Genomic DNA, 23,102 nt, shown 5'->3' on the forward strand with positions numbered 1-23,102 from the left:
AAGCTGAAACTCGAATACTTTGGCCACCTCATGTGAAGAGTTGACTCATTGGAAAAGACTGATGCTGGGAGGGATTGTGGGCAGGAAGAAAAGAGGACGACAGAGGATGAGATGGTTGGATGGCATCACTGCCTCAATGGACATGAGTTTGAGTAAATTCTGGGAGTTGGTAATGGACAGGGAGGCCTGGCGTGCTGCGATTCATGGGGTCACAAAGAGTTGGACACGACTGAGCGGCTGAACTGAAGAAGTGGAAATAAACCCCATATTACAGACACCGTCACTGTCTAATGCAGGTTTCATTTTACAAACAAAATCAGGAAACACATGGGAAAAAATTCTTTGATTATTATTATTCCAGCAGTGATTTTTGTCCAGCTGATTTTTGAAACTAATTTTATTTGTATTTACATCATTAGCTTATAATTTTGTATGTTTTAGCTTTTTTTTTTAATAGTATAAATGCACTTTTTTTTTTCTTCTCTTATAGATTGCTTGGGCTTTAAACAAAGGTGTGAAAACAGAATACAAACAATTCTGGGATGTGGATCTTGGAGTTACGTATATACCGTGGGAGAAAGTTAAAGTGGATGACTTGGAAGGTTTTGCAGAAGGAGGCATGATTGATCAGGAAACTGTAAATACTGGTAAGAACCCTATGGGGAGTTTTATTGTTTAAAAAGTACGCTGAAAGTGTAACTGCTAAACATTTTGCATGATGGGGTGAATTGTGTTATTTCCTGGATTTTTTCCCCCTTGCACACAAGTGGGGAAAAAAATGAACCATTACCCTGTTCCATGTATATGCTTACTGCGATCTATTCATAAGTGTCAAAGTGTAGTGTTCTAAAACTCTGAATGTAGCATTTCTTATGTATGCCTTTTTCTAAAGCTTCAGTCTTTGAGAGAGTTGTGAATATGGAGGCATCTTTAGACTAATTATTTTATTTACTTGAGTTTAAATGAGAACTGGGGATTTAGGATGGTGTTTCTTTAAAAAAAATCTTCCAAGATTATAATATTTTGATTAGTATCTGTGTTGAGGATGGCAGGAATAGAACCTTGGTTTAGAGAGCTGTAGTTCAGATTCATGGAGCTCTATAAAGCTTATAACCAAGTGATAATCTGACCTGTTCTTTTTAAAAATTTGTCTTTTTAGTTTTAAAAAATTCACAGGATAATGGATACTTGGGAAAGAATCGAAATATGATATACCTCATTTCTTGACATCTTAGCTCTTTACTAAAGTTAGCTTAATTTTAGGAGTAGTGTTTTTGTTCTCTGGCCAGTGCACATGTTTTCAAACACTTTTTTTCAGTTGTTGTATTCTTGCAATTTCCTTCTCTCTCTCATTTGGATAGCTGCTCTTCCAGAGCATTTATTCATTCAAAGCATGTTTCAGTTCCTGCTGTGTGCCAGGCATGATTTTAGGAACTGTGATTATAGCAGGGAGATAGACAACAATCCTTCCTCTCAGAGTGCGCACTGTAGTACAGGGATGGACAGCAGTCCTTGGGCCAGATCTTACTGGCTGCCTGTTCTGTAAATGAAGTTTTATTGAAACATAACCATGGTCAGTCGTGTTTACCTATTGTATATGACTTTAAAATTCAACAGCAGTTGAGTCATTGTAATGGAGAACACATGCCCGCACTGTCTAGAATACTTACAGCAAGAAGTGTTTGCCAACCCATGTTCTAGTGGGGAAAAATGGATAATAAACAAAGTAAATAAACTTAATAGTATTTCACTGTTGGTAAGCCCTAAGGAAAAACAGAGCAAGGGATAGGCAGCATGATTGTGGTGCTTTTGCAGTTTTAAGTGAATGAAGAGGGTCTAGTGGAGCAGGTGATTTTCAGAGGGATGAGATGTGCAGCTTTCTGGGAAAGAGTGGTTCGTACAGAGAGAATGCGAAGTCTATTACATGGTTACAAGAGCAGAATGGCTTGAGTATAGTGAGAAGTGAGTAGTAGGAGATGAAGTCAGAGAGGCAGAGTGGCAAGGTCATGTGAAGTCTTACTAGCATTTTGATAACTGATGGGTGTGCTCTAAGGGAGATGAAGAACCTTTAGAGGACCCGTTGGAGCTTCTTTGTGCTGCTTTTGCATTTTTCAGTATTTTCAGGAAGATTTTTCTATATTGGGTTAATGCTTTCCTTGTTGGCTCCCCTGTACTTTGTGACAAAATATAGAATAAGGTTGGTTCCTCTTATATCAGGCAGCCTTGGAGATATGTCTCTTATTTCCCTTTTATGTGTTTTCTCTAGACTAAATATTTTAGCATCTTTGATTTGTGCCTCATTTCATGTTGTTTTGAACTCCTTAGTATCCTAATTGGATTTATCTCAGCAGAACCAAATAGTTTGTCCACAACACCTAGAGTTGTGGACACTTCTGGAAGATGAGCCGTGGTACAGGAAGGACCATTTGGACCTGGAGTAAATGTATTCATAGTAATAGAAAATGAAAAAGTGCATCCACTCAAAGGAAATCAATTTCAAATATTTTATTTAGAGTGGGAAACGGTGAAAAGCTCAGAACCTGTTAAAGAGACGGTCCAGACAACTCAGAGCCCACCTCCAGCTGAAAAGGAGACAGTGGTCACAACCCAGGCAGAGGTTTTCCCTCCACCTGTTGCTATGTTACAGGTTAGTGCTGGGTGTTTTTTTTAACTGTTCAAGGTGTTGTTTTACATTTCTGTTTTTACTCATTTTTTTATTTTATAAAACTTGGGAGAAATTGTGTAAAATAGATTAACATTAAAATATAAGTATTTTGAAAATTTTCATTTAGGTAAGAAGTAATTCATATTTAAATGTTTATTTACTGAACAAATTTATCGAGTGCCTGCTCTGTGACATTCACTGTTCAAGTCACCTGGGATAGGGGAGACCTCAGGGAAAGAAAACACGCATAAATCCCTACCCTTCTGGAGCATTTGTTCTCATTATGAGAGACAGAAACTAGGAAATTAGTAAGTTTATAAGATACTGTGCAAGGGAGAAGGTAGTATAAAACTATGATGTCAGGAGTGCCTCGGTAGGAGTTTAAAATTTAAAATAGGGTAGACTTTATTGAGAATGACATTTGAGCACCACTTACAGTTGCTGAGGCAGTTAATCATGTGGCTATCTCAAGAAAGCTTTGGAGGCAGAGGGAACAACCAGTGCAAAGGCCACAGCTGGGGACATTATGGGTGTGTTCCAGGAAAAACAAGTGAGCAAGAATAGTGAGTGAGAGGCAGCTTAGTGAAAGTGAGACTTCTTGGAGGACTTTGGTTTCACTCTCAGATGGGGGACCCCTTATTTTGAAGAAAGAAGTGACTCTATCTGGCTTTAAAGGATTGCGCTGGCAACTGCTTTGAGAATAGAATAGTGGGCACTTATTAAAGCAGAGACAAGTTAAAAGACAATTGCAGCAATTCAGACAAGAGATGATGGTGGCTCGGACGAGACTGATGGCAGTGAAGTCAACAAGAGGCTGACAGATGCTAAGGCTGACAGATACTAAGTGTATTGTCATGGTATAACCAGTGCACATAATTGGATTTGAGTTGTGAGAAAGAACAGAGGCAAGGTTTTTGGTCTGAGAAATTGGAGAGATGGAGTTACCATTACCTGAGAATGTGAGACTGTGGAAGTGTGGTTTTGGGAAGGACAGAGGGAGTTCAGTTTTGTGCGTGTGAAAGTTTGAACTGTCTTTCTGGACAACAAAATTGAGGTGTTGAATAGACCATTGATATAATGTGAACTTCAGGAGAGAGGTGGGCTTCCCTGCTGGCTCAGCTGGTAAAGAATCCACTTGCAATGTGGGAGACCTGGGTTCGATCCCTGGGTTGGGATGATCCCCTGGAGAAGGGAATGGCTACCCACTCCAGTATTCTGGCCTGGAGAATTCCATGGACTGTATAGTCCCTGGGGTCGCAAAGGGTCAGACATGACTGAGAGACTTTAACTTTTCTTCAGGAGAGAAGTACAGCCAGCCATGCGAAAATGCAGATAAATATTTGGGAATTATTGTACTTATTATGAGTAAAAGAATTTATGGTTAGGAGTAGAAAGCAAGTTAATGAGAAATTGCAGCCATTTTAAAGCTGATAGTGAGTGACGTGCTTCCTAATGGTGATTAGAGTGCATAACATAGTTAGGTGTTACAAACTTAGTGGGAGATGGCAGTTTAAAATTGAGCATGATATTCACTGTTGAGGAGGTGCCCATATTTTTGCATCACCTGACTATAAGGTAGATTTCACAATCTCCACATACACTCTGTTGAAAAATACTGTCTTCTACTTCAAGTAGGTTTACTTGTAAGAATACAGAAAGAAAAAAAGCAACTTAATATGATGATGTTTTTACCTTTCTGTGAAACAGAAATCATTTACCTTGGTTGTCCTAAGATGTAATCGTTGCAGATGGATAACATGGTGCATGGACTTTTTTATTTTCTACCCCCAAGATTCCGGTAGCTCCAGCAGTGCCTGCAGTTAATTTAGTACCACCAACATTTCCTGTGTCAATGCCAGTTCCTCCTCCTGGCTTCAGTCCAATCCCTCCGCCTCCTTTTCTCCGAGCAAGTTTCAACCCTTCACAACCACCGCCTGGTAAGAATTCATTTTGTATTTGAACTCTGTTGAGAATTCTGTCATTTAAATTGTTCTGTTTCGAAGTTCAAATGCTGTAAGAGCAGTGATTCTCAAACCAGAGCTTACATCCGAATCACCTGTAAGGTGTGTTGAAGCACAGATTGCTGGGCCGAGCCACCTTCTGAATCAGTGGAACTGAAGTGGGGCAGGACAGTTCCATTTCTAACAAGTTCCCAGCCGATGCTTGTTGTTCACAGACCACACTTAAGAAGCATTTGACAGAGAAAAGATTTAAATGAATCTTTTAAAATCATTGAAATACTTCAAAATAATTTAACATTTATGTTGAAGTTTTTTATATAGAAGTCTACAGTTATCACCCATTTGTCAGAAAGTATGCATCAAATATATATAGATTGAAAAAAGTGAAAGTGTTAGTTGCTCAACTGCGACCCCGTGGATTCTAGCCTGCCAGGCTCCTCTGTCCATGGAATTCTCCAGGCAAGTATACTGGAGTGGGTTGCCATTCCGTTCTCCAGGGGTTCTTCCCTACCCAGAGATTGAACCCAGGTCTCCTGCATTGCAGGCAGATTCTTTACCATCTGAGCCACTCTGGATCTAATAATATGTAGATTATTTCCAGTTTGACATTAGAAATTAAAGTATATCTTAAAGTGCTAATTGAATTTGTAGTAATTCTTTTGACCTAATTAATTTTGGTAAACAAAAAGGCCCTTAAATCATTGTTTCCATGTAAAAACTATGGATTACCTAACACATATCAATTAAATATGATTAGTTGCTTATATGTAAGAGATACAGAGAGCTTAGAGCTTTTTATTATTAGATCATGGGAGGTTTAGAAGAATAAGGGATCAAATGATATATGTTGTTTTTCAAAATTGTTTCTTTTTTTTGAACTTTATGAATTATTTGTATATTATGAAAAGAATGACTGAATTGATTTCTGTAATTTAAATCCTTAGCCATTGTTGAATACGGTTCCTAAAAACTGGAAACAAACCAAAAATTAAACTCATTGTCTGTTGTAATTTATCATGTAATGTAAAATTTTTAAATTATAGTTTAATATATAACTTGAAGTTGATGAAGATTTTAGTAAGAACTGTACCTTTTTATATTTTAAATATTAGAGAATTACTCATAAAATATCTTCTGTATTTGTCATTGAAAATTAAACTTAGATTTCTTTTCTCAGAAGAAATACATGGTATTTCAAAAACCATATACACGTTTGCATTCACTTGTTGAAAATCATATTTTTTTCCCCATTATTTTTAGCCACTTTTTCTAATGGAATATAATGATAGCTCTGTATTTTAAAAATACAGAGAAGCAGGTTTATAGTTGGATCATGTGATATTATTTTTATTAAGGTTTGTTTCAGTGCTCAAAACAGAATCTATATATATATCAGAGAAATACAGGAGCACATTTTACAGGTGACATTATTGCACATAATATTACAGCAGCTTGAAATACAGTGCTTAACTCCCCCTCATGCAGTCATCAAGCTAACATAGAAACAGACTGCCTGGCTTGAATTAATGTTTGATTTGAGAGTATCACAGCGCGTGCCACAGGATTTAGACGAATGAGTAAACAAATAGTATATGTTCATGACAGGGATCTCTGTGCTTTTACTTTTTAGCCTACTGAGTGTCAAATAAGGTTGTGTGTATAAAAATAATTATTTAAATGGAAAATATATTCATAAATATGAGGTTGTAGTAAGGATTATATAATGAATGTAGAATTTCATTTATAGCTGTTGAAATCTTTGATTTAAAAGAAAGTAACTTTTTTGTTATTTTATTTTTGGTCTTTTTTTTTCCCCATGCAGGTTTCATGCCTCCTCCAGTTCCACCCCCTGTTGTACCACCACCTACTATCCCACCAGTAGTACCAACATGTGAGTTTTCTACATTAAAAATTATGTGTTGGTTCTCATTCCTGTGAATTGTTAATTTTTTTATTCTGAAAGTTGTCAGATAGTTGCATTTTTTTGGTTTTTGGGGTTAAATGATTTCTGACAAATCAGCAGTATTCTATGACAGTCCAGATTTGCTCTATTGTATCAAGATTTTTTATAATTGTTTTATTTTAATCAAAAGTTCTCATTGTTTTTTTGTTTTGTTTTGTTTTGTGTATAAAATGTCTTAATCTGGAGCAGCTCCACCCACATTCCCTTTTTAAAAATCCTTCATGTCTTTGACTTGTTGAAAAGTAGTTCATTTTTATGTGCCTGTGTGCTCAGTAGCTTTAGTCGTGTCCAGCTCTTTTCAGCCCTATGGACTGTAGCCCACCAGGCTCCTCTCTCCAAGGGATTCTCCAGGCAACAGTCTGGAGTGGGTTGCCATACCCTGTTCCAGGGGCCTTTCTGACCCAGGGATTGAACCCCATCTCTTACATCTCCACATTGGCAGGCAGATTGTTTACCACCAGCAGCACCTTGGAATTCCTCCCTTCTCTATATAGGATCCCAAATAATGGATTTGGGTTTTTTGCTTCTTTGTGGTATCAAATTTGTTATTTTGTCTTCTTGAACCTCCTGCAGATAGAAAGTTTTTAGCACCATAGGCTTGTTTAGAACATGCTTCAACTTTTTTGGTAAGAAAACTTAACAAGTGGGGTTCTGTGGACTTGATATCACTTCACATCAAGAGCCATGCATGCAGTGCCTTCTTGTTCATGTTAAATGATGTCAGAATGGGTCAGAGCATTCAGATGGTGGAACCTGGTCATTAAAAGTCGCCTTTCACATTGTCGTCTGATGCTTTCATCCTTTGATTATTATTGCCAGAATCTACCTTTTATTAGTTGCAAAGTGATCTTCTAAATTTTATGATCCCTTCCACATTTCTTAGCAAGAATTTGTTCTGTAAATTATATTTCATTACCTTGAAGGACAGGAGACCCAGGGTAGATGCTAAATTCTTTACTGCAAGTGCCATCTTTCAGAGTAACGAATTCTATTATCCGTGATACCCAGTGGCTGAAGGTAGGGGAGAATTTCTCTTATTTCTTCTCTACTCCCTTCCCTCTATGTTTTCCCCCTTCGTTTTTAGTAACATGTATGGATTCATGGATTTATGCTTTCAAATAGTTAAATTCACTTTTCTTTTTGAAGTTCAGTTTGTTCATCTTTGTACAATGAGACCTTTCATGTTACTGCTCTATCCTTTTGGGATGACTGTTATCAGTTTTGGGGAGCTTCTTAGCTTTTTGGCATAATATTGGACCAAAGGACTTTATTGTAAAGAGAGTATATTATAGAGCCTACCTTTTGATATTGTAACTCATTTTTATTATATTTTTAAACTCCTTTTTCTCCTGGTGCTGTTAGACAACACGAGGATCCTTTTTATGTTACTATTGATTAATTAGGAAGAACTGTTCATTTTTTATGAAAATTAGAAAAATGTTCAGAAGCCATTTCTGAATTCACTGTTTACAGAGACTTATCCTACTTACTTAAGAGCCCCTCTACCAAGTTTACTTCTCCTTATTTTAATTATTTTGGAAAATCTGGGATCAATTAAAGGAAAAAAAGAAATACCATGTGTGCCAGATACTCACCTGATTGTTCACACTGTCTCATTTAATTCTCACAATTCCCATATGGGATCTCAGGTCATTTTATCCCTGTTTTACAGCTTTGTTCTATGTTAACGGTTTGTCTAGGTAGTCTGGAGTTAAATGTGAGGATAAAACATTTTTTAGAATCCCAGAGTACATGACTAAATAGTGTTGTGACATAAATTTGACTAGAATTTCTAATTGTTCAATTGTAATTTTAATATTCCTCTAGCTTAGTTTTTAACATACACGTGACATATAAACAGGACATTTCTACCCATTCTTTAAAACGAAATCTTTGTACCTTTTTATTTGTAGTTCTAATCTGATGAGTTTCTAACCTCATTTGACAAAAAGTAGTGAATGTAAAAGACCCTAGTACTTAGAATTTCTAGAGAATTGGGCAGGTTTTCACTCTCATTTGTTCGTCTTTGTATTTACACCAATCATTTCTGTACATTTAGATAGTCGCGTACTGACATCCGTGAAAAATTACTAGGTTTTGTTTTCATTGATTCACTTTTGGCTGTGCTGGGTCTTCCTTCATTGCTGAATGAGCGTTTCTCTAGTTGTGGCAATACTCTCTAGTTATCGTAGGTGGACTTCTTGTTGCAGTGGCATCTCTCGTTGCAGAGGACAGGCTCTCGGGCTGTAGAGCACAGGCTCAAATAGTTGTGGTGTACAGGCTTAGTTGCTCCATGGCATGTGGGATCTTCCTGGATCAGGGATTGAACCAGTGTCTCCTGCATTGGCAGGTGGATTCTTTACCATTGAGCCACGAGGGAAGCCCCATCTTTGAAAAATTATGATTTTAAGTGTGGGTCCTTATTTTACCAAACTTGTCTCTACTAAATATTTCTAAAATATTTTTAGAAATTTTTTTTTTTTTAGAACCTATTTTTTTAAAAGAGGTTTCTAAGTATAATTTAGCCTCTTCATGGTGTCTTATTTATCATTTTGAGTATCAGTTACTATATTTATAATGTGCTGGGTAATACAGTTCAGTTCAATCACTTAGTCATGTCCAACTCTTTGCAGCCTCACGGACTGCAGTGCGCCAGGTTTCCCTGTCTATCACCAACTCCCAGAGCTTGCTCAAACTCATGTCCATTGAGTTGGTGATGCCATCCAACCATCTCATCCTCTATTGTCCCCTTCTCCTCCTGACTTCAATCTTTCCCAGCATCAGCGTGTTTTCCAGTGATACAGAGATGCCATTAAATGAAACACTCAGGCTCCCAGAGGTTAGTTTTCATCATAAATGAAATAAAGGGACCAGAAGAGAATTCACATATGTCATGTCAACTGAGCAGTCTCACCATATAATTGGGAGAAGAGGCTAGGAGGTGATTTAAAACTTCAAGACCAGTGTTGGTCATGCTTAATATTTTAACTTGGCACATTAATTGATTAGCTAATTAAATCTGAACTGTATATTCTCCTTCTTTAAACAGCTTTAGTGCAGCCGCCATTATCTATGACTCCAGAAACTGTGAAAGATGTTGGATTTGGTAGCCTTGTTTTACCAGGTGGTTCTGTTGCCAGCAGTCTTGCTACTGCCACTCTGCCAGCTGGAAATGTTTTTAATCCTCCAACGAAACAAGCAGAGCCTGAAGAAAAAGTACCTCATCTTATTGATCACCAGATTTCTTCTGCAGAAAACACCAGATCAGGTAAAAAAAAAAAAAAGTAAAAAGAAATTCCCAGAAAGACATAGTTAAATCATAAGTACTACTTCTCTGTATTGGTGTTTAATTCTGAGGTGTCATGCATATGTAACCGATTCAGTGCATGGATATTGCAGCTTTTAAAAAAAGAAAAAAAAAACACTGTCCCCTAAAATTTCTATTAAAAACAAATTTGGCATTCTATTCAGGATAGTATATATTTTGACACCTTTTTGTTAAGACTTCTCAGTTTTTTTGGCCTATTGGGACTTTTTTAATGTGTTGTTATCAAAATAAGATTGCACAAAATATGTATACCAACAGAAAGATTAAAACAAACCAATATAAGGTATAGCTTCTATCAGATATTCAGCTAGGTCAGGAAGATAAGTGTGTTGTTTGAAAGCGGCAAGTCTTTTTTCTTTTTAATGACATTACTGTTAGAAATGCTTTTGTTAAATAAAGGTGGAGGATTGATATAAAACCTGACGTTTTAGTTTAACTTAAAAAGATATTATATAAAGGTTTTAGGTAAGAGGTCCACTTTGTTTTCATATTTAAATTTTACTATGTGTGGTATTTATAATTTTAGCTTTAATTTTTATTTAATATCTGGTATACCTTGGTTCTTGGGGAGATACAAGTAGCTGACTACTGGAAATTATAGCATGAATAATTATAAATAAAGTAAGTCCTCTGTATACAAATGAGTTCTGTTCTGAGAGCACGTTTGTAAGTCCAACAAAAGTTAGCCTAGGTACCCAACCAACACCATTGGCTACATAGTACTGTACTGTAATAGGTTTATAATACTTTGTACACAAATAATACATAAAAAGTAAACACTGAAAATGTTTTTAATCTTACAGTACAGTACCTTGAAAAGTACAATAGTACAGCATAACAGCTGGCCGACAGGGGCTGGCTTGAGTGAACAGGCAAGAAGCGTTACTGCCTAGAGGAGGATGGAGGGATAGTGCTGCCCTCTGTATGCAGCACTGGGCATTCAGGTACACGGGGGTGCATGCAGGTGACCGTGCTAGACGTGTGAATGAACCTAGTGACTGGGCGTGAACACACGTTGACATCTTTGAAAGTTCCCACCTTAAAGGTTCGTATGTAGGGGACTGAAGTGTATCATTTCTTTTTCACACCAGGGTGATTGATTATGTTATTGTTTTCCTTTCCATTTTAGTGATTCCAAATGATATTTCAAGTGGCCCTGCGATTTTAGGACAGCCGCCAAATGTGACAAGCAATTCTGGAATTCTGGGAGTCCAAAGACCAAACGTATCCAGTAATAATGAAATTCTTGGAGTCCGGCCATCTAACGTTTCCAGTAGTTCTGGGATTATTGGACCCCAGCCACCAAATATTCTAAATAACTCTGGAATTTTGGGATTACAGCCACCAAACGTGTCAAGTAGTTCTGGACTTTTGGGAGTGCTCCCCCCAAATATGCCTAATAATTCTGGACTTATCGGAGTACAGCCACCTGGTATCCCAAGTACTTCTGGGCTTTTGGGAACACAACCACCAGCTGGGCCTCAAAACTTACCCCCTTTAAATCTTCCTAATCAAAGGATGCCTGCAATGCCAATGTTAGACATTCGTCCAGGACTGATCCCACAGACACCTGGACCACGATTCCCTTTAATACAGCCTGGAATTCCACCCCAGCGGGGACTCCCTCCCCCAGCAGTACTTGATTCAGCTCTGCATCCACCACCCCGTGGTCCTTTTCCTCCAGGAGATATTTTTAGTCCACCTGAAAGACCTTTTCTAGTTCCTGGAAGACAAAATGTAGACAGTGTTCCTAACCCAGAGAAAAGGATACCACTTGGGAATGATAACATTCAGCAGGAAGGTGACAGAGATTACCGGTTTCCTCCCATTGAACCCAGGGAAGCCATCAGTAGACCTCCCCCGGTGGATGTTAGGGATGTGGTTGGACGACCTGTTGATCCACGAGAAGGTCCTGGAAGGCCTCCGTTAGACGCTAGAGATCATTTTGGAAGACCTCCTGTAGATATCAGGGAGAATCTCGTGAGGCCAGGCATAGATCATCTTGGCCGAAGAGACCACTTTGGCTTTAATCCAGAGAAGCCCTGGGGGCCCAGAGATTTTGATGAGCGAGAGCATCGAGTTCTACCTGTCTATGGCGGTCCGAAAGGCTTACATGAAGAAAGAGGTAGATTTCGGTCTGGAAACTACCGGTTTGATCCTCGAAGTGGTCCTTGGAACAGAGGATTCGGACAAGAGGTTCACAGAGATTTTGATGACCGCAGAAGACCCTGGGAGAGGCAGAGGGACAGGGATGACAGAGATTTTGATTTCTGCAGAGAAATGAATGGGAATCGTCTTGGACGAGATAGAATTCAGAACACCTGGATCCCCCCTCCTCATGCTCGGGTTTTTGAGTTTTTTGAAGGGGCCACTTCTCAACGAAAAGGTGATAACGTGCCTCAGGTTAATGGTGAAAACACTGAGAGACACGCCCAGCCACCGCCTTTGCCAGCGCAGAGTGATCCTGAACTGTATGAGAAACTGGCCTCCTCAAGTGAGGTAAACAAGAAGAGTGACACAGTTGCTGATGTAGAGAGTGAACCAGTGGTAGAAAGCACAGAAACTGAGGGGACATAATCATCACTCAGTAGGTAAAAGATACATTTTGTAAAGTTGTCATCTCTCTGTAATAGATTAATGGCTGACCGGACCATAGTTGCTCACTTTCGTCTGCCAGAATTAAGTTAATCTGATGTTCATGTTCACCTTTCTCTTAAAATAATTGTACAACTGACTTGTATAGACATTGTTCTTAATATGAACATGGTAGGTAAACATTTTTTTATTTTTCTGATAAAATATAAATGTTGCCCCCTGATTCTTTTAACTTCAAGGAAACGAATAACAGCTTGTCAGAGACTTCCTATGGAAGAAAGAATTTTTTTTAGATACTACCATTAGGTTGGATATGGTAATAGATATATTTCAGAATAGCAAGTGATGGTATATCTTACCCATATCTTTAGGCTGCTGCAGAATTTTAAGGTAATAGACAAAGCTGTGATATTTTATGCAAAGACTGGCTCTAAATATTTGAGGAGCACAATACAGAGATTTTAAAAAGTGATTTTGTAAAATCTACACTCTGGTCTCTGTTTCTCCAAAGTAAGTGTTTGTGATTTGTTCCTCATACTGCAGTGAGTTCAAAAGAAAAAGAAAACAACATCAATATTAAAGTACGTTTCAATGTTGGGTGAACTTTGTTTTTAGATGCCAATAAAACTTCTTTGTTTGATAACAGTGTTCTAGGAATTGTATTTTTTTAACCTACAAATTCTTAAAACCATGAATCATTGGCAGCATGTGCTTAGTTGCAGAAGTTTTCTATTACTCTTAGTAACAACAAAGAACCATGTGTGGAAAAAGCATGTACTTTGATATAAAAAATCATGCAGTCTCATTAGTATATGTGTAATACCTGTGCATTTTTATTGTGTAAGTCATATGTAGATTTTTCTCTTTCTCTGTATGTCTGTTTCATGCACATACAGAGAAAAATAGAAAGTTGATAGTTCAGATAATAAAATATTCTTTAAAACTAGGTAGAAAATCAGAGAGATTTGGCTAACTGACATTGCTCATAGTTACAGCTCCTAGCCTCTATGATGGTAAAATAAGAAATATTGTAAAGAGATAACACTGACAGTATGGCAGTTCTTTTTTAGTACAGTGAAGCATGACGTCAGATTTAGCATGGAGCCGAATTTCACCTAAATGCTTGCATTGCTTTCTTTCACATTATATTTGCTATTCTGCATAGATAGTGCTTGTACTTACTGATACTTACTGGTCACTTGCCTAAAGTGAATTCCTTAATTGCACAAAATGTAGAGTTGTGGGTGTTGATGGATTTAAAAACATTCATTTGTATTCCAGAAACAGTGTGTCCATCATGGGTTTTGTAGGCTCTGGGTGACACTGTTTCAGATTAGCCTCCAAGGTAAACCCGAGTAGCAGAAAAATTGGGGATTAGTTTCCTGTTATATTTATTATTATTTGCTTTTGCATTTCATTTATTTGCTGATTGTTTCTCCTTTGGGTTTTACATATATACACACATATATAAAACCATTGGTGTTTTTTTGTTTCTAATGAAGGCTTTCATTTGGTCCTGTGAATAGTCATTTGTTTCCTCTTCCGATAATTCATCACTGGTTTTATCTAAAATTCTTCAGTTATGCTTGTCAAGCTTCCCCCAGAAATGATAGCCAGACACCAGCCATTTAAAATTGGGTGGTTTTGCTTACCTCTTGTGATCTAGAGATCCTTAAGGTTCCTCACCAGAAATATTCTTTTCTTCTTACATGTTCTGAAATAGAAATAGTATGTTATTTATTTTGTTTTTTTGGAAAAGTAGATGAGAATGGAAATCTGATGTTTATTTCTGAGGTCATTGAATTCAGTCCAGTAATTTGAGTTGGTTTCCTGTCATTTCCTTGGGGTAGTGGGGAGAACTGACACTGGTACAAAGTTTTAATGTTCTGGAAAGATTTGTCTTGCCCTTAAGGAAATTATATTAAGTGGAATTTCTTTCAAACTGTTCAGTACTTTGGTTGCATTTATCATTATTAAAATTGACATTGTATTAAGTAGCCACAAAAAAAGTGAGACTTTTCAGTGAATTTTGATCCCAAGCTTTTTTCACCCTTGGGCTTTCATGTGCAAACTTGAAAACAAAATGTGTACAAGTATTGCCCTGGCTTGAAGATTCTGATGGTGGAAGTTTGCTGATCAGCTGTCAGTACTGTTATCTTCGAGACCCATCTTGAAAGTGTGCGACACTCTTAAAACAGCTGAAAAACATTTATGTCTAGTTATGCTCACTTTATCTTTTATTGTCGTGTAATGTTTGAGTGAAAGGATAGTATTCATCCTGATACCAAATTTCCAAAACTGATACTTTCACTATTTTTTTTAAGATGATGGAGAGAAAAGTTAATTGTCTTACTTTGCTAAATTTGACTTAAGACCTATCACATTTTTGACCCTTTTGTTCACAGTACTGCTGTCACTAGAATGCTAGCAATTCGAAACGGGCAAGGAGTAACCTAAATATTTCAGTAAAATAGTTTGAACTGCCGCAGGCAGTAATTACGTCAGACATGAGGTCACATAGTTTTTATTTGTGATAGAGAATGATACGGCTTCCTGTGGTGTTAGTAGATTGCAACATTAATAGATATTCATCTTTAAATTTTTGTCTTTAAACATTCCATTGAACATTGGCTTCTGTTAGCATGAATGCATATACTGCACTTTGATCATCTCTGTTGTAGGTAGAAACTTCTTTTAGAGCAGGTAGTCTTTACAGCTTATCATCAGTGAAATGTTACTTTAATTTTATTTCATTGTATAGGGTGGACAGAAGACTAGGAAAGCATTGTAAGATGGAATAGTATAAAGTTGCTTGTTTAAAACTCTGGAAATCACTTCCTATAATAATTAATGCAGTTATTATTTAAGCTATACATTCTTACCAGGGCAGTTTCCTTTGTTCTGATAATTTAGTTGCTTCCACAAATTTGTTGGCCATTTTTCACTCAAACAAAATACAGGTTTATGGAGTGACACATCTGGGATTGTTTTCGGAATGGGGCAGTTTCGTTACATTTAAAAAGAATAAGTTGCCTCTTTTAACTAGTTTTAAATAAACAGTAGTTCATCAGATCTAAGGTGCCATTAATTGTAAGAAACACCATTCAAAAATTTAAAAATGCTTCCAGTATGACATGTCAGTGATTATAAGATGCATTCGTAATTCAGGAATGTCAAATGTAAAACGGGTCTTAGAATCAAAGAAATACGGTATTTCTTTGGTATGTGTATATATATATATATGGAATATATATGTGTGTGTGTATATATATTCCATATATATATTCTTTTATTCGTTAATGATTTAGGAAAATTTTTGATTTTTTTGTCATTGTATATATTTTAGATGGGCACAACATTTAGTGAAAAAATTTAACATTCAATTAAAAATAACTTTGTTATACCTTATGTGCCTTCATCATTATTATTGGGTGCTATGTTAATAAAATGTTTTAAGGGCTTTTAACTCTTTTAAAGAAAAGCATTAACATATTACTCTTTAAATAGAGGAGAGCAAGTGTATGTTCATTTTTAAGATAGGCAAAATAAATTAAAATTATGTAAGCAATCTTAAATACTACAGTGTGGCAGAGAATTATAAATGTTTCCTTAATTGATAATGCTGTGGTTTTATAGGAAACATATTTTAAACCATAAGTAGGCTGTAAATAATTTATTTTCCACTAATGAAAAGTCAGGTTACTACATTTTTTAATGGGGGATTTAAAAACAAGATACCTTGATGCAAACTTTCTGGAACTAGAATTTAAAATTAATGGCCCAGATTGTTTTCTTTGGGGGGCATACTTTAAATAGAGGGCATGGGTACTGAAAGCTGTTTGAAATGCACTTTCTCTGTGGTTCTTAGCCAGGAAACGTGTGACAGAGTCGCCTGTGGAGCTCTTTGAAAATATGGGGTTGAGGGGTGGTCACTGCAGACTTACTAATGCAGAATCTCCTGGGGAGATACATATTTATACCCATACACAAAGACACACACACACCTTCCATGTATTACCACTTTAGATATGTTAAAATCTGTAAACACTTAATGTACCATACACTTGAGATTTTTAAGGTTTTGTTTTTTTTTTAAGTAAAACAGTGATACAGAGTTTTTACTGTTTCAATAAAGTATATACTTAATTGTGGTAATTGATATTGGCGGATGAATAAAGTCCATCATCACAAATGTTTTACATTCGAGTTAATCTAAAAATGAACTATAGCAAGGGATGGAAGGAAGTATATAGGAGATGGTTTTATAAGAAGTATTTTTGACTCAACTGAAACCTTGTTATAGGATACCTCTAGATACCATGTAATTAAATGCTTTGCTTATAGAAAGTGCCCCTTTGGAACAAAAGTCCTGGTCTTATCAGGGAATAGGAGAAAGGTTTCTGGTAGGACTACTTAGACGTGGGTTGCACATCAAAAGCTAATGCGATCCAGTGCTTTGTTTTGGCATGAGCTTTGCTCATTTTTCTTCCCTCTATTCACCAGGAGGCTCTTTGCCTCGTATGGACACTGGGAATCACTCTGCCTTGTTCTAGTCAAAATGCAGAACAGATATTCCAAGTAATTTATAAAAAATACATGCAGGGTGTCACAGGGTGAAATGGTGCTAGTGGGCTAACTTTAGATTGTGTGAGAAGCATTAGGTGCTTCAGGCAGTAGGATGACCTACTGTCTGAGAAGCCAGAACCCTGGAGTTGGTGGAGTGTGCTCTTGGAACTCGTGACCTTGGGCCCTTAGTTCAGTGAGAATAGAGGAGTTCGTTTCATGAGCATATTGAACTTACATAGCAGTGGCAGGATGTAGAACTTGGCTGGCCTGTGATGCTTGTCCTTGCACCACTATCTCACATACACACCACACCCTTACACCAGCCACGGGCTGCTATCACTGTTTCGTCTTATTTTTTCTGCCTTTCTCAGAATTCTTATCCTTCTCATAGTGCCTCCCATCCTCCTTTTTAACCCATCATTCCAAGCAGAGACCGTCAGTTTGGGTTTGTCTGTTGAAAGCAGTTTGCTGCTCCTTTGCTTAGTGATTTCTAAGGTCATTTCCAGCATTTAAATACCTTGAGTCATTAAGTTTTGTCTTCTGTAAAAGACTAGCTGAGGAAGCAGGCTGGACAGAGAGAAAGGCTAATAATATTGGAACACTTTTGAAGAGAACACAGTTCTTACTACCTTTAGGTTTTTGTAACTGGCTTTTAATGTTTCTAGATGTCTGTCTTTGGCCAAGTGATTGCATCTCTCTCAGCATCATTTCTTAACAGCTAGCCTGCAGGCTGTCTTGTTTTTTTTTTTTAAGTTGATAATATTAGGTAATATTTAATAGATATACACCATGTGACAAGAACCGGGGTGATTTTATTAGCGTCATAATGTAATTCTCATTGACAGTCCAATGAGGTATTTGTTATTTTAATATCTCTTACAAAAGAGAGGCACAGATTTAATATCCTAAGATCTCACAGCTCGCAAATGTTTCAGCAAAGATTGAAACCCAAGTCTGTCAGATTAAAAACTTAACCACTTAATAAAGTGCCAGACACATGCGGCAGAGGCTCACCAACTATTAGTTCCTCTTCTCTTTAGAAAAGGCAGATAAATTTGGTGCAGAGGAATGTAAACTTGAACAGCCCTACCAGGCTTATCCTTAAGTAGGGAAAGGCTGCAGGGAAGCACTCAGCTGGTGTTTGCGTTGTTCAAGTGTCTGTGGCGCTTTCTTCTCTTCCAGCGGCTGAAGGTTCACTTCAGGTTCATTTGCTTAGATTCTGCTTTCAGGATTTGTTTTTTTCCTGAAGTGGTACCATAGCATAATATTGTTAACTTTTAAGTAACTTGCTACTCCGGAGGCAGGTTTGTATTGCATTGATATTTAAGATTTCTTTTTGAAAGCACCTTTTCCCACAAATTAAATAAAATTTCAAAACTTTTTTATTTTAATGTTTTAATATATGTAAAGCAGAACCAGTGATAGGTTGCAAATTTATATTTTAGGTTGTGGCTTTGGCAGCTCCTTTCTGAACTGTGCCAGTTATACACTGTATATTTAGCCAAAACTTAGTACTCAGTTTTCTTGTGTATAAAACTCCTAATTAGGAATATTTTGTGACTTGAAATAAATGAAATATGTAAAGTTAGTTTTACACATATATAGTAAGCGTTCAGTGTTAGTCTTTTATTCACTTGAATTCACGTAGTCTAGAGGTTAGCTGTTGTCTTTGGTAGCAGTGGATAATTTGCAGTTATTTTACTTTCTTAGAATATATATAACCTGATTCTAGGTTTTCTTCAAGTCACTAAATTTGGATTCTTTTGAGGTTTAATCCACAGCACGTCATGGTGCTGGTCTTTGATGACCTTTTCCAGGCTTTGCTCATGTGGTTCTAAACACTGTGGCCATATTACTGCCTGATGCACACATCAGGGGAACATGCTTACCATGTCTGTGAATTATTCTCCTATTTCTACTAATCTTGCCAAAGTTAATTACCATTTTGCTTATGTTATTATTTGAAATAAAAAGTTCTTGCTTTTGAACAATTGATTTTTAGTGACATGAGTCTTGTGTTTATTACTGAAGTCGGGTCAGTTGGCACATTAGTAAGGATATTAGTAAAATCAGAAGACTTGTACTAAAAAATAAAATAATCTTTGAAAGTACAAAAGATAACTTATGTAAGAATTGTTCTTTCCTTCTCTGGTGATTGAAACTGCTTTGAGCTTTTTAGATAGGCAAGGGTAGCATTTACCATCCTATAAAACTCTGAGATAATCACGTCATATAGCACTGTGGTCATACCCACCACAGGAAAGATTTAGAGATTTCTAAGTAGTGAAGCTATTGGGGCTTCATGTAGAAAAGCATTTTTTTTTTTTAGAATATGTATTTAACAATATATGAATTACAGCCTTTATTTTTTTTTAATCATATTACTTTCTTCATTGTTAGCCAAATAGTCTGTTGACCATATGTTAAAACTCCTTCTCATTACAGGGAGAAGGGTTTGAGAGTGGAGAGAGAAAAATTTTAACCTCTGTGTCATGGACATTCTGAATCATTTATCTTCAGAAACATACCATTCTGTAGGAGCCATTTCCCTTCTTTACAAATAAGCAAACTAAAGTCCACAGTCACACAGCTTTTGATTTGTACAGGTATTTGAACTCAGGTTTTTGCTGACCAGGCAAAGCTGTGCTTTACTTTAAAAGACACTCTTGGACGTGTGCTAAGTCACTTTAGTTGCGTCCAACTCTTCAGGACGCTATGGACGGTAGCCCCCCCAGGCTTCTCTGTCCATGAGATTCTCCAGGCAAGAATACTGGAGTTGGTTGCCATGCCCTCCTCCGGAGGACCTTCCCGACCCAGGGATCAAACCAACGTTACGTCTGCTGCATTGCCGGTGGATTCTTTAGCACTAGCGCCACAGATTTTAATTTTAACACATGGTCTGTATAATTCCATAGAGCTGCTGTAACAACATACCAAAAAGTGTGTGACTTAGAACAACAGAAATGGAATCTCTAGATTCTGTTCTAGAGGTTAAAATCTGAAATCGAGCTGTTGGCAGGACTGTGCTCTCTCTGAACACTCTAGAGGAGAGCCTCTGTTGTCTCTTCCCAACTTGTGGAAGTTCTCAGCAGTCCTTGTCATTCTCGGCTTGTAGACGCATCACTTCAGTCTCTGCCTCTGTTGTCAAGTTGCTGTCTTCGATCACGTGTCTTCATATCACCTTCCTTTTATGTCTGTAAATTTTCTTCTTCAATTAGATACTAGTTATATTGGATTAGGGGCCCACCCTACTCCAGCATGACCTCTTCTTAACTAATGATATTTATAATGACTCTGTTTCCAAACAAGGTCCCATTCTGAGGTACTGGAAGTTGGAACTTACACATTTTGGGAGGACACATTTTGTTAACAGCCTATGACTGAATTCTGTGACTATTTAAGATCTAAGTAAATAAACCTTGGTGGCTCAGATGGTAAAGCATCTACTCCAATGCAGGAAACCCAAGTTCAGCCCCTGGGTTGGGAAGATCCCCTGGAGAAGGGGATGCTACCCACTCCAGTGTTCTTGCCTGGAGAATTCCATGGACAGAGGAGCCTGGCAGGCTACAGTCCTTGATGTCCCAAAGAGTTGGAAACGACTGAGCGACTGACACTTCCACTTTCAAATAGACGTTGAATAGTTTAAAACATACTTAGGGAAAATAGTCATATTTTAGAGTGACGAAATGCATCTTTATAGAATTTCATTGTTAAATATGATAGACACTGCCTAGCTTTTTAGGTGAATTTGTAATACCCATAATTTTATGTTTTTTAGTCATACTTGAACTAACATAACAAATCAGCAAAGAAGATCCAATAATATTAACATTATATAGCAAAGCATCTCCTGCAATTTTTTCTTGCACTTAAAATGATTCATGCTGACTTTTAAATATGAAGGTTTTTTTAGACTTTATTAAATATAGCTCACTGAAAATATGCAGTGTGTTTCATTTCTACTGTTTCTTTTTTATAGTATGTTAGTATTTTTTGTTTTGTCCAGATTTTCTGTTAAGCAAGTGATAATGACTATCATTTTGCTATTTCAGTGGTTTGTTAGAAATAGCTTTCTCATTTACCAAATAAGTTAACAATTTGTTATTTTCATTTAGTAGTATAACCTTAATATATTTCTCTTTTTTTTCATATAATTATTCAGCAAAATCTTTGTTGAAAAACAGCTTTGTAGCTGACTGAATCCAAGTTGTCTAAATATATAGGTCTTTACTAAATAGGTCTTTTAACAGTGTTCCCTATGACTTGTGGACACTTGAACAGGCAATTCCCTGATTTTCATTTGAAGAGCACCAAAGCACTTAGAACACTGCCTGAAAAAAAAAAGAAAAAAGAACACTGCCTGGCTTGTAGAGTACATTGGTGTTGGCTATTGTTATAATTGTCCAAAATGGCTGAGACTTTGTGCCTGTTAAGTCGCTTCAGTCGTGTCTGACTCCGCAACGCTATGGACTGTAGCCGGCCAGGCTCCTCTGTCCGTGGGATTCTTCATTACAAGAATACTGGAGTGGGTTGCCATTTCCTCCTCCAGGAGAGCCGCTCAACCCAGGGAATCGAATTTCTTACCTCTCCTGCATTGGAAAGCAGGATCTTTACCACTAGCGCCACCTGAGAAACCCAATAGAGACTTTGGGGGCATGCAAATCAGTGGTTTATATTAATTGCAGATAATGAAGGGATAATTTATGCAGGTGTTATATTACAGCCCCATATCAGGGAGGGAATGGGTGAAGTTACAAGTTCTTGGAGCTTTAACGCTCCAGAGTTTTCCTGCCTCTAAAGCTTACTTAGTTATTCGAGCTGTATTTGTGTTTCTGGTCCAGTCTTGAAACACAGGAGGTCTGATTCACTAGGCCAGTGGCAGGCCTGCTGGCGCACCTGGCTCACCAATCAGGAAGTGATGGCGGTTTTCTAAGAACAGTTAGAAACAGGAGGTTTGATTCACTAGGCCAGTGGCAGGCCTGCTGGCGCACCTGGCTCACCAATCAGGAAGTGATGGCGGTTTTCTAAGAACAGTTAGAAACAGGAGGTTTGATTCACTAGGCCAGTGGCAGGCCTGCTGGCGCACCTGGCTCACCAATCAGGAAGTGATGGCGGTTTTCTAAGAACAGTTAGAAACAGGAGGTTTGATTCACTAGGCCAGTGGCAGGCCTGCTGGCGCACCTGGCTCACCAATCAGGAAGTGATGGCGGTTTTCTAAGAACAGTTAGAAGGCTTCCTTTCTTTGGTGGTGGTTCTGTTGCTAAGTTCACGTGCTACTCTGTGACCCCACAGACTGCAGCACACCAGGTTTCTCTGCCCTTCCCCATCTCCCAGAGTTTGCTCAGATTCATGTCCGTTGAGTAGGTGATGCTGTCTAACCATCTCATCCTCTGCTGCCCTCTTATTTTGCCTTGAATCTTTCCCAGCATCAAAGTCTGTTCCAGTGAGTCAACTCTTTGCATCAGCATCAGGTGGCCAAAGTACTGGAGCTTCATTTTCAGCATCTTTTGTTGATTGTCTAAATATGGGAAGGGATACAGAGACCAGGGAGAAACAAATAGACTAGATTAGCCTTGGGGCAAGGTCCTGTTTGCCCATCAATACATACAACAGTATCTTCGAGCTATTCAGCAGATACTGAAACCCCTCCAGGTGGGAGAAGTTAACAACGGTATGCAACCCACAAGCATGTAGAGCCCAGGCCAGTTAGACCTGTGTCCAGATAGGAAGAATTCAGTGGCTAAAAAGTGTTCCTGATTTTCTTATTCAATGAAGTAGAAACTCAAGTTTTAAGAGTAGATATTTTTTCATGAGACTTGAAAAAGGCTGATTAAGGTGAAAAAAAGATTTATACTTTTCCCATGAATGTATTCATACTAAAAAAATGTTGAGAATTCCTTGGCTATCCAGTGGTTAACACTGTGCTTTCACTGCTGAGGGCAAGGGTTCGATCCCTGGTTGGACAACTAAGATCCCACAAGCCACACCATTCAGCCATTTGACCAAAAAAAAAAAAAGTTGTTA

At 37.6% G+C, this 23,102-nt stretch overlaps 1 protein-coding gene across 5 annotated transcripts in view; it reads left to right on the forward strand.

Annotated features, from left to right (window-relative positions):
• The window catches only part of SCAF8 (SR-related CTD-associated factor 8), a 196,285-nt gene that overhangs the window by 72,360 nt on the left and 100,823 nt on the right, over nucleotides 1-23,102 (forward strand). For 3 of the 5 annotated variants that reach the window (XM_010840849.1, XM_010840851.1, XM_010840852.1), the window contains exons 15-20: nucleotides 491-647; nucleotides 2,514-2,647; nucleotides 4,458-4,602; nucleotides 6,449-6,517; nucleotides 9,639-9,857; nucleotides 11,047-14,509. In XM_010840849.1, the coding sequence (XP_010839151.1) occupies nucleotides 491-647; nucleotides 2,514-2,647; nucleotides 4,458-4,602; nucleotides 6,449-6,517; nucleotides 9,639-9,857; nucleotides 11,047-12,494 (2,172 nt within the window). In that variant the 3' untranslated portion in view covers nucleotides 12,495-14,509. Of the gene's footprint in view, nucleotides 1-490; nucleotides 648-2,513; nucleotides 2,648-4,457; nucleotides 4,603-6,448; nucleotides 6,518-9,638; nucleotides 9,858-11,046; nucleotides 14,510-23,102 lie in introns of those variants that run through there. The other 2 variants (XR_825353.1, XM_010840850.1) reach the window with 1 other exon arrangement.

This window comes from Bison bison, unplaced genomic scaffold, assembly GCF_000754665.1.
Source record: "Bison bison bison isolate TAMUID 2011002044 unplaced genomic scaffold, Bison_UMD1.0 scf7180017864148, whole genome shotgun sequence".
NCBI classification, from domain to species: domain Eukaryota; kingdom Metazoa; phylum Chordata; class Mammalia; order Artiodactyla; family Bovidae; genus Bison; species Bison bison.